Source organism: Tauraco erythrolophus, chromosome 10 (genome assembly GCF_009769465.1).
Source record: "Tauraco erythrolophus isolate bTauEry1 chromosome 10, bTauEry1.pri, whole genome shotgun sequence".
In the NCBI taxonomy this organism is placed as follows: Eukaryota; Metazoa; Chordata; class Aves; order Musophagiformes; family Musophagidae; genus Tauraco; species Tauraco erythrolophus.
This window is the reverse complement of record NC_141474.1, coordinates 33588202-33603996: the sequence shown is the minus strand read 5'-3', so window position 1 is coordinate 33603996 and position 15795 is coordinate 33588202. Positions and strand designations below refer to the sequence as shown.

Sequence of the window (15795 nt, the reverse complement as noted above, 5' to 3'; positions counted from 1 at the left end):
GGTGTGCAAGGACAAGGTCCAGAAAGCTGTCAAGTTGGGCTTATCGGTTTAGTGCTAGGAAAAGCCTAACTTCAGCTTCCTGACGAGAATCCAGTTACGGATTTTGGGCAGGATCTCCTCGGGCAGCAGCAGCAGCTGTGGCTGCACCCAGGAGAGGGCAGCAGTGCACCAGCACCCGGACGGGAGCTGGTAAAAGGGAAATCAAATGGGGTGACGCATTGAAACAAAACCAATGAAGGAGGTTTCAGATTATTTTTTTGTTTAGTTGGTTTTTGTGGGGTTTTTTTTGTTGCTTCTTTGTTTTTTTTATTCCCACCCTACTATTTCTCTCCCAAGAGTTATCAGCTCACCCTGGGCAGCCAAAGGTGACATATGCTGGTGACTCCTCCGGTGTATCTGGTGGCGATACGCGTATACCGCTAGGACAAGCACCATAATGCAGCCCATAATGCCTCCAGCCACTGGGCCGACCGGTGCACTTTTGATCATGTTCAGAGTGATCACCTCGTCTCCTAAATCAAACGGGACGAAACAGAGGGGAAAAAAATGTAAATGCTCTGCAGAAAGGTTTAAATTGACATCTCTGAAGATGAGAGAAGATCTCAAAGGCTTTCTGGGTGCTTAACTGCACTCACACAGGACAGCACCCTTTAAAGAGAAGAAATTCAGAGAAGGTGGGTACATCTGAAAGGAGGGAACATATCGCTACGCTCAGCTACACATCAGTATTTTCAAAAACGCAATACCCACAACAGGCCTGATGCTGCTTCTTTACTGCTTGAAGCACTATTTTATGCTAATGTAGCTCTAGCATAAGAGACAAACGTGACACGTGAAGCACACCCTGACACTGGAACTGCACATTCCTGAACACCAACAGTTAAATGCAGCATCTGTTCAAAAGGCAGAGTTACCTATTGCTCCCAAGTCATCCACGTACGGGCTCTTCGCTCCCACGATGCCACCGAAGCATTCCTTCTGAGGGGCACAGTAGGACTTATCCAGATGGGTCTTCCCATCGCTGTCTACCATACACCACTCGCAGTCCAACACACCAAAGCAGTCCCTGAAAACGAAAAACGAAAGACCACCACACTGGCTTCCACGTTCAACACTTCTCATTTGGCATGGCTCAGTCTACTGTAGAGTTGTGAGACAGAGGGAGGCCAAAATCATCCGTCAGCCCTCACATACGTAACGCGTGGCCACAAAAAAACTTCTCATTAAAATGTTGAGATACCACAAAGGAAGTTATATCGGGAAGCTGCATCTTCCAAGTCTGCCTACTTTGTTTTTTTCCCCTCTAGCATTCAGTCTGAGCAAAGGGAAAACTTCCTACTTGAAACTCTTCCAATAAGGCATTTCTCAGCATGGTGAAGTCTGACTACGGTTCCACCCTCTTCCTGCAATCCTTTGGAAGACGGAAGAAAGGATTTGGAAAGCCTGGTCAGGGCACGGTATGTCCTCGCCATCTCAGCTCCCTGGAGACAGCTCCTAACTACCAAAAAATAAATAACCCCTCAAACTTCTCTACGTAATGCCAGGAGTCGAACAGAGAAGCAGGAAACTAGAAGCTGACAGGCAGCCACCATCTCTAACGTGCTCCAAAGTCACCACCGTGCAAGTACTGTCCCCTTTAGCCCACACATTCCTCCAGAAGACAGACAAACACAGCAGCACTATCCATTTTGCTAAAAGGAAGAACTTGTTGTCCTTTCAACACCAAGTCTGCCACTTGCACAACCCTCGGTTCTCTGAGTCACCAAGTGTGACGGGAAGAGCCATTTGTTTGCTATTAATGGTGCTACGTGTCTCAAACGGGAATACTGAGGTCTTGTGTTTCTGCACCGCGGTGTGATGCCATCACTGGTGTGTGCTACGATACCTTATTCTGGCAGCATCATTTTTTTTTGTCCCTTTTTGTTTTTTTTTCTTTAAACCATGTAAGGAAGAGCTGTTTTCACTTAATTACGTCAGGAACCCAGTGTATCTGAGGGATGGAGAAGGCCACCGTACCCGCTCTCTGTTCTCTGGTTGCACTGAGTGTTAATGCACTGCGGCAGCGCGTCCTGCAGGCTCGGATCGATCGCTGTGAAAGTCATCGGCTCCTGATGAACTTCACAGCTCGGATTCCTGGATTGGGGCAAAAAAGTCAATTGTATTATAAGAAGCAGCCAAAGTATAATCAACGAAAACCATAATTTTTACCTGTTCGATATCATCTGCTTCATTATACTAAAAATACTGTCTATTCTATCCAGTATCACCTGAACAAACGAGTGGTTTTGTTAATTAACGTCTGTCACACGCTGTCCCATCAGCGGAGGTCGGTTCTCACCTGCTTTCGGCGTTGGTGAGGTTGCCAGTACATTCGTTTACTTCCAGAGGGCACTCGCAAGGGCACTCACATTCATTCTGTTCCATTCTTCAGGGGCAGAAAACACACAGGAAACACATCAGCACCCTGATTTAACCCTGTTGAAGTAACCTGTCCCAGTAACCCTTCTCCCTCCCCCAGGAACACAGGGATTGCTCTGTTCTGCACTGGGACGGAAGTAACCTGCCCAGTAACCCTTCTCCTTCCCCCAGGAGCACAGGGATTGCTCTGTTCTGCACTGGGACAGAGGACAATGTGCTACCAGCACCTCTCTGATCTGTTCCTCACCCCTGAAATTTAAGAAGCAGACGAGCCTCAGACAAATCTCAGACCTAGATGCATGCATCCTTCTTGTCAGTGCAACACATATGCATTTGATGCTGGTGTAGGCAAAATCTCATGCAAGTGCCAGGATACCCTCGATGAAAAACTGCGTCCAGGCATGTAAAATCATGGGCATTAATATGCCAGAGCGAAGGGCCTGATCCCCAGATAACTGCCCCTGAGAAACTGCATCTGTTGTGGTCTTTTAACATTATCCACCCAAACAAGCCAAGAACAAACCACCCTCTGTTTTAATACACTGACGACACGGAGAAGGGTTAGAGATACGCCAAGCCACCGTGCCTCTTACAAACAGCACAGGTAAATTAACTATTTTTGTCTTCACTTCAGATCTGCACTGCATATTTTCATTTAGCCTATAAAATAAATGCGTTTTTTATAAACCTTGACTCAAGAAAGAGAGAAGAAGTAAATGGCTGGACCAGCCTGTTCATTTCCCATCTCCTGCTCACCTGTGGCAGTTGAGGCAGAGCCTGTCCACCATACTGCAGGCGCAGAACGCGAGCGAGTCGCAGGTCTCGTTGACGATTCCCACGAAGGCGTTGGTGCCCGGGATTCTCGTCAGCCTGTACTTGGAGCAGTGACTGCCGTGCACGAGGTTTGTCAGATCACCCTAGGAAGAAAACAAATAGTGTCAATGGTGTAGCAAGAAACTCGTTTTAGGGAGCTGAAGACTTTCCTCCTTCCAAGGAAACTTTCCTCCCCCTACAAGGAAACCCTTCCAATTTCAACCTTATGAAATTGTCCATGATCCTGTTGAGTTTTGCTTCCAACCTACCACTGGGTGGAAGTACTTTGCTGAAGACAGAAAAAGATACGCTTGCTTGTAAACGCTACGAGATGTGGCAGCAGCACCGAGAGCGATGTCCCGCCGACAGCAGGGTACGTTTCACTCCAGGGCATCGCTCCCCGACCCGTGCCCACTGTGCCAGCCCTCGGTGACCTCCGCAAAGCGGCTCCTCTCCGACGGAGAAGCACCATCACGACCTGTTGAAAACTTCCTGGCATGCGTACTACAAAAAAACCCCACACCACAGCACTGTAGAGCTGTGATCTAGGAGGCAGAATCAGTCCTGATTCCTATTTGCATGCCACGAGTTTTTGCTCTGTCCTACACACTTTCCTTTACAGTAACACACTTTCTATTTTGCATTTCAAGTGTGAGGAAAATGTTTAAGCCTACCTGACATAAATCGACGTATTCTGACATATCTTTCAAATATTTTTGACACTTATTTCCTACCTTCTTCTCCCAGTAATAATTGAAAAGTATTATTTAAAGAGCAGCTTCTCCCACAGAGCTTAACATCTTCTGAATAATTCTGCGGTGATCTTGCGAGGGTGGGTGCTGCAATCGGCACTGGCAGCGCAGCGAGAGACGACAGCCCCTGGCTTCCACCTCTCAGCACAGCTGAGCACAAGAGGAAGCTCAGAGATGACCTGGGGCAACCAAGGAGCGTTCAGGTCTCCCAAGAGAGATCTGCAGTCTGGCAAACGAGACTCCGTGAACGCTCACGTACACTGCGTCAGTAGAGGCATTTATTTGGGCACCTCACCAAAAGAGAAGTTATCAGAGAACTTTGCTACCTGTGCCACAGGAGGATGTGACACTGGTCCAGAGTTGGAAGCCAGAGGTTAGGTCAGAGGATCCAAAGCAAAAAAAGTCCCAACTATTGCTGGAAAGTCCTCACCTAATGACAGAGAACTGCTCTTATTTTCCTGATGCTGGGTGCAACTTTGCAGATCTCAACCACACTTGGCCAGCGATCACATCCATAATCCCTTGTATGTCAAGTGACTCCTCGTGCCAGCCCAGTCTGTGCAGTCCGGATCACTGGTTTTGTGTTTGGAGAGGGTGAACCGAGGCCAATCCACAGGGAAGGCTGGCTCCCAGCCTCGTCTGCTGACCCTGGCCAGCATCTGTGCTTCCACCAAAAGAAACCCAACCCAACCAAAGTACATTCAAATCAAAATAAAACAGAAAAAACACACTTACCACTAAGCTGGTATTAAATTTATAAAACCGCTGAACTGTTCTGTCACTGAAGCTGTTGCAGAGGTTTTTCTTGACGAAATTCGGGTGGTTCAGAATGTCATTTGCTACCAAAGGCTCCTAAGTGAAAAAGGGAGGATTTTACGCCTCCAAAATCAGCGGCTCCTCCACAGCCCTTGCCACCTCAGCAATTAGGAAAGCGAGGAAATGACCAAGAAAAAAGGAACCAGACCTTGTGCGTGATGTGCTGTTGCTCCACCGGCGCGTGTCCTTTGGGATCGATGAGGGTCGGGTGTGCCACAAGGTACCCTCTGTCCTCCATGATAAAGCACCTGCCCCCAAAAAACAAAGCAGAGAGCCTCCCATTAGACCTCCTTGGGCTTTAGAGGAATATGGTGAAGTAAAACATCATCTTCAACTCACAGCTAGGGGAAGAATATTTAAAGGCTTCCATTGACTAAAATAACAGGGCCATTAAACAAATCCATGGCAAAACGGCTTTAAACAATATATCAGGTATTTCCCTGAAGCTTTTAAGCCTGTCACTGTTACAGCAAGGCTGGACCATCAAGGACTGGAAAATGGAACCTCTTAGAAACGGAAAGCGATCAGCACCTTCTCTTCTCTCATCGGGGAAGATCCAGAAAAAAAAGAAGCATAATGAACTTGGAAAGCTTTAACAGTTTATTAATCTACTGTGTTACTAATGAAACAGAGATTTTACACTCTCCTTTGATGACCTCCTGCCTTAGAATTCCATTTTAACAGGGAGATAAATCACTCCTGTTTCATTCTCAGCCTTCCCAACCTCTCCTCTCCCTTTTCAGCTCTTCCCATTAGTTTCCCGTGTGATCTCAGGGAAAACGATGCCGAATCTGTGCCCCTCTCCAGAAACCAGCGCGCTGCCAGGTTTCAATCCGTAATGTTTTCGGCATCTCCCGTTTCCATAGCCACAGACAGCCGCGCCGGGGAAGGCGGAGGAGCAAGCGGCACCGGGGACGGCACAGCCTGCGCCGAGATCAAGAGAACCGGTGGCCGCAGAAGGGAGCCGGGAGGAGGTTAACGCGGCCGCTCCGCGCTCCCGAAGAGCTCAGTGGGGTGGCACCACGTCCCCCCGGCACAGCGGGGCTCTGGCTGGGCCCCGCAGCTGCGCCGCTGCCCCGGCCGCCTGCCGGGGGCCACCGGATGCTTCGGGAGGCTTTCAAGTCTGCGATTCCCATGGCAGCCTGCTCCGTAAAGCTCTACCTCCATCGGCTCACGGAGGGAGAGAGCGGGTGGAATTTAGAGCCATCAGGGCGGAATGGATGGGACTGTACACTTGAGGCAGACAAAGGAGTCATGAAAACTTTTGAGTTTCAGGATTTTTGTTTTTTTCCTGCCTCAAAGCGTTTGGGTTTTGCATTAGAAATTCACGTTGTGATGTTGCGTTTTCTCTCTTTTCTGAAAGATGCTGTAGGAAACAGGAGAACGAGGAGGCTTGTGATTATCCCAAATGGCTGCAGGGAGAAAAGGCTTAGTAAAGACACATTAACAAAACCCAAATGCCAGATAGTTACAAAAGTTCTCTCTTAGTACCTGTGTGCATTTACGCAGAGGCTGTACGCATTACATCCGGCTTCTATGTTGGAACGGTCTAACAAAGCATTTAACAATATGCTTGAAATTCCTCATTTAGGGAAGCAGAATTAAGCATCTGACCCCATTGATTATTAATAATCTTTAACTGGGGAGGAAGGAATGCCAAATCAGAAATCCTGGTTTGTCGTTTTCTTTTAATACACCACCATAACATACATTTTACCCCCCTGCCCTGAATCAAATCAGAAAAAGAACTGGGACGATGACAGAAAACCACTTTCCTTCTCAAATTTAAGGTTTAAAAACAAAGAAACAACAGTGCCCAGTCCATTTTATCAAGTTACTCCAGATCCAACCCCCTCCCCGTGATTTTTCAAAAAGGAGTAAAGGAAAGAAGAACAACTAAGATACGCGTAGGTCTAAATAAAATTAGATACCCCAGATTAAATCAGACTTCTTCTGACTATGTATTTCTGAGAAAAATAAACCAAAAGTATATTTTAATAATCACAGTTAAATAACTAAAGAGAATACATCATTGTTACACGTTCACAGTAACTAAACAGGTAAAATGAAAACAAACAGAAGAGAATGGGAAGTGTGTTCATCGAATAAAGAATGGGGTTTTGCCCAGGATTTCAGCGACGTCTAAATATAACCCAAAAAAAATAATCAGTTATCTTCCGTTTTTGTATTCCTGCAGACTCTTTACTTAGCTGACAACAGTTTGATCTCGAATAACAAGAGAGCCACATAATCTTTATGAGGAACGAGCACAAATTTTAGTGGAAATCAGAGAACACACGTTGAAAGTAACAGAATCCTAGAATAATTCAAGTTAGAAAGTACCTCTGGGTCATCTAGTTAAAGAAGAAAAAAAAAAAAAGAAAAAGTTCAGATATTTATTGCCTGGGAGGAACATTTACCTTATTTTGTTTCCTCCATCCTGGTTACAAACTGGCAGCAGGTCCATGAGGACTTTGTAGAAGTACCGCAGGGTGAAGTCGATGCCCATCACTGCCACCGAATGCCCCGAAGACATCTGTGCACTGCAAAGACGGGAGGGAAAAAAGGAAAAAGGCTTTTGTGGCTGTGTTAATAATTAATATTTTAATTACTCAGTTCCCTGCTTGAAAAGGAGACTGGCTTCCCTGGCATATAAACGACCAGCGTGAATCCACAGCTCCTCATGGAAGCTCAGTTCACCCTGTGTTTAATGAACAGTTACAGCAGCTGTAAACGGAGAGAACGGTGTTTTATCCCGAAATCCTGAAGTCTCTCCACTTAAATGGCACCTCATACCACTGAGACACGGAGGAGATAAGAGACAGCCCAGCACGGACTGGATCACAGCCTGGAACCGACCCCATCTCCCCACGGGCTGCTCTCCCTCGGCTCTTACATACACCCCTACCACCTACAGGCATTTAATATCTAGCAATAAAAATCAGGATTAAAAATTCCCCACCTGCACAAATGAAGGCAGGGTGCAGCTCCTGAATCCCCACCGCCTCGGTGAGGGTTTAGGTCCTGCACTGTTCTTCTTTGCTCAGCCCCCAGCAACAGGAATGGAAAACGAAGCTGCCACCGACCTTTTGCTAAATCCCTACAATTCCAACGTGTAGGAGCGATTCTGAATTTCAGCCAGCAAAAAAAGCTGGCTGAGGTACAGGCATGGATGAGGACACCTTGCACCAGGCAACCAGGTGGTATTTAGGGGCTAGTTAGTGAGCACTGTGTTAAATGCCTCAAATCACATCCGACTGGCAGGCCGGTTATCCGCGCTAGCTGGAATTCAACAGGAGTAATTCACGTTAATCTGACATCGCCTCCCGCTGCCTACGGAATGCCAAGTGACATTTCAAACCGTATCACTTACCAAGTGTTCTGACTCATATATCTTTCCCCAACGCAGGGCAACCATAAAACAAACATTTAGGGAAAGGCCAAAACCTGGAGCCTGGGTGGATGCTCACCAGCACGGGCAGCAAGAGCTGCTGTGAATGCCAGTATCTCGCCCACACTGGAAACGCGCCTGTGTTCCTATTTTTACACATCGGTTCGGGAATATACACAGTTGCCTTAGCAACTGATCCATCAAAGACGGACACGACAGTCTCAGGCTGATGTATGGAAGTGTATTTTCTTACAGCTACTTCTGCTCAGTCGCATCCTTTTAACTTTCCTCACCATCAGTGAAGCAACTGCAAGAGATCTCCTGGCGGAAGCATGGTCTTATCCCTGGAAGTGTTCGAGGCCAGGTTGGATGAGGCTTTGGACAACCTGGTGTAGTGGAGGGTGTCCCTGCCCATGGCAGGGGGGTTGGAACTGGATGATCTTTGAGGTCCCTTCCAACTCAAACCATTCTATGATTCTATGAGAGCTTGAGACCATTTGGATGCTGAAAGCTCCAAATAGAAATTATATTCTATTTATGTTGTTATTCTTCCAAAACTTCTTGTCCTGGCAAATTCCCACCTTCCTCTCAGAAGAAACATCCAGATGGTCAAGATCTCGCGAATCAATGCACTTGGACTAAGGGGCGAACCCCCACTGGGCAGGTGGGCACCCGAGCAGCAAGATTCTGGAACAAAAGCTGCCTAATATAATAACAGAGGGAAATAATGGTTTTCAGGGCGGATTATGAAAACAATTATATGATGTGGTGGTGTGCAGCAGCCTGAGGCTGGACCGAATGACCAGGGAACCCATGGCTCCTACTTCTCCAGGATTGCTCCCTCCAGCACTGGGATGGCACGGCCAAACCAAGCCACCTCTCTCCGCTGGAGGACACAGAACCATCAGCTCATCCTCAACTCACGGCGAGTGCTATTTTGCTTTACGCTGGTGACAGAGGAGACGTGTTTGACTTGCTGCTTTTTAAAATTTACTCTTTAAACAGGAATAAAAATTTTTAGGAAAAAAAAAAGGCACAGCTGGGCTGTACAAGTCAGAGGCAGCTGGCAACCCCCCTACCCATTTAAAACTGACTCAGTTTACTGGGCTGAAGTTTGTTTGCTTTTAAAGAGGTACAGTGAAGATGCAGTCAAATCTAATTTGCAGATTTATAAATACGGATTCTAAAAACCTGCATTTAATCTATTTTTAACATTACTCATTTCATGGAGAAGGGGTGGGAAAAGGGATGCCAGCGAAGCAGCACATTTAACTGTACGTGACGAGGCATCAAGCTACGAAGTTACTGCTCTGTCCTCACCAACAAAAAGCCATTAGGAACGTTGTAAATGTTTTAGATTCATTTTTAAGCATTAAATCTTTCTGGTTTGCTGATGCAAGCTGTATTAAATAACTTCTTGCATGAATCTTCTGTTCCCAGCTGCCAAAAAAGATATCCATAAAATGGGAATGAGAGATAAAAAGTCAGTTCCAGACAAACCAACGTTGTTACTTGAACCCACACAGCAGTTTCTAATGCAAGTGTGCCTATGAGCTCTACTGATTCCTCCCCCATCCCTCTGTTTTTTTCTTAAACTAAGGCCTCTTTGGGGATTATAGCTGCATGTGACTGTAAGCTTTAGAGGTCATATTTACCCAGGAATCACACTCACATCTGCCAAACTTTGTTTAACTGTTCTTTAATCATGTTCTAATAACCCACGCGAGCTTTAAGTTCCTAAAGCTAACCGAACCATCGCTTGCTAGATAAAAATAAGAATTTTGATTAATTGCACTTCTCTTCTTACAAAAGCACTTCTTTCCCTTAAGTAAATTCCTCTGTGAGAAGCACCACGCAGGCGTTAGGCTGGATAATACTCCTGCCAAAAGCGACAGGCAGATGTCCTGTGGTGGGAAATCCCAAACGACGCTGAGATGTCTGTGAGAAGAGCAGAAAAGCAGCGTCCCGAGCTCTGCTGGCTTTGTGGTCTGCATTTACCAGCACAACGTTAGAAGTTACCTTTGCACTGGTGGGGGTCTTAGATAGAGAGTGTGCAGAAGCCACGTGCTCAGTGAAAGTCTTGGAAGAGACTTTGTGTAAAAAAGAAAACGAGTAACTGCCATTTCTGAAACTGGAAAGCTAGATGGATGCTTTCTAGCTGGATGCTAGAAAGGTTTAGAACATATTCTCTAAACTGACCTCCTCTAAGCAGCCTACAGCTCAAACCAAACCTCAGCCTAAGGCTGGGGGCCTGGCCAAGAGGGAGCTGAAACAAAAGTCTCATCCTCAAGGAAAGAGTCATTCCAGTACTGACAAGATGTTCACAGTGAGACTGACTCCAGTTCTCCTGGTGGTAATGTGAACTGTACTGAGAATAAAGGAAACACTGAGATTCTCTTGATCAGCTTTGAATGAAGATAGATTAGAATTTCCCCTTTCCTTTTTTTAAGCCACAGAAGACTAATTAATTAAAAAAATGCTTCTTCCTATATGGCTATCATGTTCATTTTGGTTTTGATCCCAAAGGCACAGGCCACTGTTTCCACTCTGATTTGTCTTCTGCAATCCTGTAAGGGCAGTTGAAGGTTTACAGGCATCTCCTCAAGGTCTTCTTACTCCTGAAAGCTCCTGCCCAGAAGTGCCAAACTAAACCAGCCCAGGCGAGGAGCTCCCCCAATCCCTGGAGTACAGACAGCTCTGTAATTGAAACTGTCTTGTGGACTGACCTCTGTCTGCAGTCAGGTAGATCTGCTTTCACCTCTTACTCCCTTCCAAGCATCACCCTGGTACATAGAACTTCAGGAGCGTAAGTGTGAGTAACTGCAGGAAATTTAGAGATTGGCTGTCTTGATGAAAAAGCATTGGACTACCAGAGAGAGGGAACACGTCCCACACTGCCTAAGGAAAGTGATCCCTCTCCTCTTAGGTCCTTGTCTTGTGTACGTGACATCTCATCTCATGTTCATCCAGGAGCATGTTCTCACCAATCATTCTTTTTTTCTATATGCTGTTATTATTCATAGATGAATAAAGCTACAGAATATAAACCTATTCATATAACATGGATTTTTCACAGTATTTCTACACACTATTTCCACTGAAACTGCAAAAGGCTCTATTTCATCAAAAGCACTTTAAAAACAGGTTTCGTTGTCATTTCTTGAATACATAGGAGTTGCTCAGCATATTTCTCTCCCACCTACAGCACATCTTGACAACTGAGAGCATTCTTGCTTGATACAACCATCAAAACACAATTTACCTGGAAGAATGGACTGTGTGACTGATGGTAACGACGTAGCCTGCCCCTCCAACATCTAAGTAGGGACCAGTAAAGGTAATTAGTCCTGGATTAGCCACTGCATGCAAGTACCTAAGGGCAGCCAAAAGAAACACTGATAATTAGTGAAAAAGGGTTACTGTGAACTTTTAAGACAGTATCCTTGATTTTGCAGAAACACAAACACTGAACTCTGCACGCTGTGAACAATGTGCTACCAAATTAAAGTTTGTTAATAATAAACAAGTTCCTAAGTACGATTAGGACCCAGAACTAAACCAGACTCGCTCAATAAATGGTTCCTCAGTACGTACAACTGCATTAAAAAAAGCTCAATTTCCTTCAGCATAGAATATGTTTAATGTCATCGTGGACATTTTCCCCCAGAACAATGTATGACTTAGTGCCAGCAGAGTCTCAAACTCAAAACTCAGAGCAAACACTGGCAAAATTATTATGTTGCAAACACAGGAGAAAGGACGTCCTATAGGCAGGATTCGCACACGAAAATCTGGAAAGATGTCAGAAGGTGATTACAAATTGCAATCTCTTTCAAAATTTATTGTCAACATAAAATGAGCCACAATCACGTCAAATATCTTCTTACTCTCATAAGAAAGTCTATAAAACATTCCAACTGTTGGAAACAGTTTTGTGTAGGAAAAAGCTCTTACTTTGCTTTCCAGTATACTATCCCATGAGCCTGGATGTGCTGTGCAAGTGACTGGATTCTACTTTATTACGAGCGCTTTGCTTGCATCTTCTTTCCAAAATACTGCCACTGGGCTTTATACAAAAACCGAGACACTACAGCATGCTGCATACAGAGTCTTTTTCAAAATCATGGTTTCAGAAAACCAGTGAAGTGCAAAAGCCAAAAAAAAAACCCCAAGCACCCTCCCAAAAACAATAACTAAAATCATTTGTGAGCTTGTAAAACGGAGAGAAGGGATTATAAAAGTGCACTCAATTTATAACATGAATGCATCCAGTTTATCCCACTACAAAAAAAAAGAGGGCAAAATTCCATCATCTTATGTGTCAGCAAAAACATAAACAACGATAAAAAGGAAGAAAACCTGAAGAAAAGTGGATGAGTCGCTACGGTAATGATTTTTTCCAGGGATTTTTGGGTCAGGAGAGCTCCAGCACGGCCAACACCAGAAGTGAACCAGAGCCTCCCCTGTGCAGCCGGAGGGTTGGGAGACGCCGGAGGCACGGCAGCACCTGGCTGCCTCCTTTCAGCACAGCACAAGCACCAAAACCACGCTCCCGAGCGCTCTCCTGTCTCACAATCTCCTTTGTGATGTGCACAAATATTTTCCCAAATCAGATGCTAGTGCCTAATTGATGCACGGTCGAGCCAGCGAATTCCTACTCTAAATTAGCACGGAAATCTGCTGCAAACAAACAAACAAACAAAAAGACTGAAAGATTAACCACCAAAAACGGCACGGGGAGTTGAAAAACACTCCCGAATGAGCTAATCCCTGAAGGGGATGCTCATTTTCTGAATATTTATATTCCCATCTGCCATAGCAGGGACATGAAACAGAAACTATCACTTAAACTAAAAGGGCTGAAATTAGACCTGACGAAGATTTTAACTAGCTGTATTTAAGCACCGAGCCTTTTACCCACGATGAAAACATTTCTAGTGAAATAGTTTATAGCTGGCCATAAAAAAAACCAAACAGGCTATGAAATCGATATCAAATATTTTCCTTATTGCCCTCCAAGATGATCTAAAGCTTTGATAACAGGACCCTAAAAACTCACCATTGTCTCCTGGTGGGATCAAATGCTTTGTCCATGAGAGAACCGGGGTAAATTCGGAGCACCCCATTGGGGGTTGCTATGTAACGGCGCACAATGTAACTGTTCAGGCTACTCATTTCCATTTGTGTCATCCATTCATCTGTGACGTGACTGGTAGCCATTACTTCATTTCTGACAGAGAACTGCAAAACAAAGGCGGACCTAGCAGGGTTCCTCTAAGACTTGCATGAAAAGATAATAAGCTGCTCGCGGGGTTTCCTAAAGAGCGATCGGAGATCATCTAAACTCAATTACTTGTTTAAAGTCTTCTCACACCAGACAGATCTGGCACATTCCAAGCAAAGGGAAAGCTTATTAGAATGAAATATTGTTGTCGTTATCTCTGCGGCTTTTGCTTTGCTTTTGCACTTCACGTAAATATAAACACCGTTCCGCTTGCACACGGAACGGAAATTTCTCAAAGATATTTCCACTAAGAATTTACTGCAGCTTTAATCTTTCTAGTGTTTCTTGCAATAGCTGCTTATCAACTTTTCCCCCCCCTCTTGGGGAGGAAGCCCTCTCCCTCCTCTCTCCCCTCTTCTGGACCTTGAAGCCCATGGCCACCTCTCCAGGCACAGGGGATACCACTCCAGCACCCTACGAGCACCAGAAGACGAATGTTTCAGGTACTGCCCCCCGGGATGAAGGCACGGGGTGGCAGCACACCAGGGTGCCCAGGGCTGACAGGCACGAGGCCGTACCTTCAGGCCAGGGTTGGCGATGAGGCGCGTGTTGTCGCTGAGGTACGCCGTGTAATGCTCCACCATCCGCTTTGTCTCGGGCTGGCTGAGATGCTCGTAGGGAGAAGAGAAGCTGCCCGCAGAGAGCATGACCGTAGGGCTTTCTAAAAAGAGCAAAACATGGGAAAGTTAAGGATGACGAACCGCACGCGTGGCATAGCGAACACGTTCGTACCATGAAAGGGTATCACTGACAAAACTCGCGTGGCACATGAACTACCCTTCTGGCTTCAAAATACAGAAGTCAAAAAGTCAGTTGGCTCGCTCCGATCTCCACGTGTTATTTGGCAGAATTCAGCGCCCTCGTTCTCAAAGTCTAAACAATTTCTGAATTGCTACTTTTCGAAAGATTACAGAAGCTGTTTGCCCTTAAGAAAAGATTTTGTGCTAAAGAAGAAGAAATTAATTACCTATGTTTAGGTTAGATATGGCAGGAGAAAATGAAAACAAGCACTTTCAGCTACAGATAATGACCAAACAGAGAATTACGAGCACAGGAGAGGGAGCTTACCAATAAAAGTGTAGCTGTCTGGGGTGATTTGCAGAAGAGACTAGAAAAACTTTCATTGTGCAGAAACTGCAATACCAGACAGCTTTTTCTTTTTAAGAAGAAAAACGATTATGATGATGCAAGGCTGAAGGTTGAGAAGAACTCCTTTTTTGAATATTTGACCCATAGAACCCAATTTCCTCACGTGTAATGGTCTCCAGAGGAAAAATTCCGCTGGAGTATGTGAAGTGTTCTGCTTTTATTCACATTCCTCTAAAACCCATCACCATGCATCCAGCAACCATCTGTGCTGCAGTCATCACATAGTCCTTCATCTGCTTCCCAGACCAAATATTCTGATGCGATTGCATTTTGCTTCCCCATGAGGTTTTTCCACTTGTCAGCTTAGTACTGTGTTTTTGGGATATTTTCCATTTATATCTTGTCTTTCTGGATACAAGGTAATCAAGACTAGGCACCACATTAAAGAAAGGAAAAACCCTGTGTTTTAAACAACTGGCAAAGCAATTTCCATAGGTTTGTCAAGTTCCTCCGTAACTCCTCCGGTCTAATCTCATTTAGCTATTTGAGGCACTGCAATATAGCTACGAAAACATCGTAACTGTGCTGTGAATCCACCACGAGACCTTCAAACCCTGCTACAAACAACAGCACTTAATTCAGAACTTCTTACAATACAGCACAGGTTTTAGCAAAACCCCCAAGATTCACACTTAAATATGAAAGCTTGCAGCTGGTGATGCTTATATAAAAAACCTCTCTATGTTTTTAGGATATATTGTGGGGTTTAAGTTCTCTATCTTTTCCAGACACTGGAACTTATACTACCATGGAGACTCTCTCCAGTATCTTTGAGCAACTACTGAAATGAGTCAGGCAGAGCAGAGCCACTTTAGTTTATCAAAAGCAGAAATGTGTCAGTGACCGGAGAATTTTTCAGCAGGTAAGGAGGGTCTGGAAACCATCTGTCGAAGGTTTTTTTTTTTTGGGACTGAGGGTCGAGACAAGAACCGAAAAGGGAGCACCCACCAACCATGGTCTCGGGCAAAACATGACTCAGGCTTTCTTCATAAAAACAAAACAATTTATTAACAGTTACTAAACAAAAGACAAAAGGGAACGAAACCGGTTACTTGAGAGGAGAAAGAGAAAACAAGGCCCGATCTTAAAACAACAACCTCCCCACCCCCTATTTTCCTTTCGTTCCTGGCTCTGCCTTCCCCCCAGCGGCGCAGGGAGACAGGGAATGGGGG

The 15795-nt window shown here is 45.2% G+C and overlaps 1 protein-coding gene across 1 annotated transcript in view; it reads right to left on the bottom strand.

The window, feature by feature from the left end:
- Positions 1–15795, bottom strand: part of CACHD1 (cache domain containing 1) — a 115193-nt gene that overhangs the window by 5215 nt on the left and 94183 nt on the right. Inside the window, exons 14-24 of the mRNA XM_086617440.1 lie at positions 13993–14135; positions 13250–13431; positions 11453–11563; positions 7220–7342; positions 4948–5047; positions 4719–4835; positions 3175–3335; positions 2339–2425; positions 2017–2133; positions 915–1066; positions 351–512 (exon numbers count right to left, since the gene is read on the bottom strand). Of these exons, the coding sequence (XP_086473566.1) occupies positions 351–512; positions 915–1066; positions 2017–2133; positions 2339–2425; positions 3175–3335; positions 4719–4835; positions 4948–5047; positions 7220–7342; positions 11453–11563; positions 13250–13431; positions 13993–14135 (1455 nt within the window). The remainder of the gene's footprint in view (positions 1–350; positions 513–914; positions 1067–2016; positions 2134–2338; positions 2426–3174; positions 3336–4718; positions 4836–4947; positions 5048–7219; positions 7343–11452; positions 11564–13249; positions 13432–13992; positions 14136–15795) is intronic.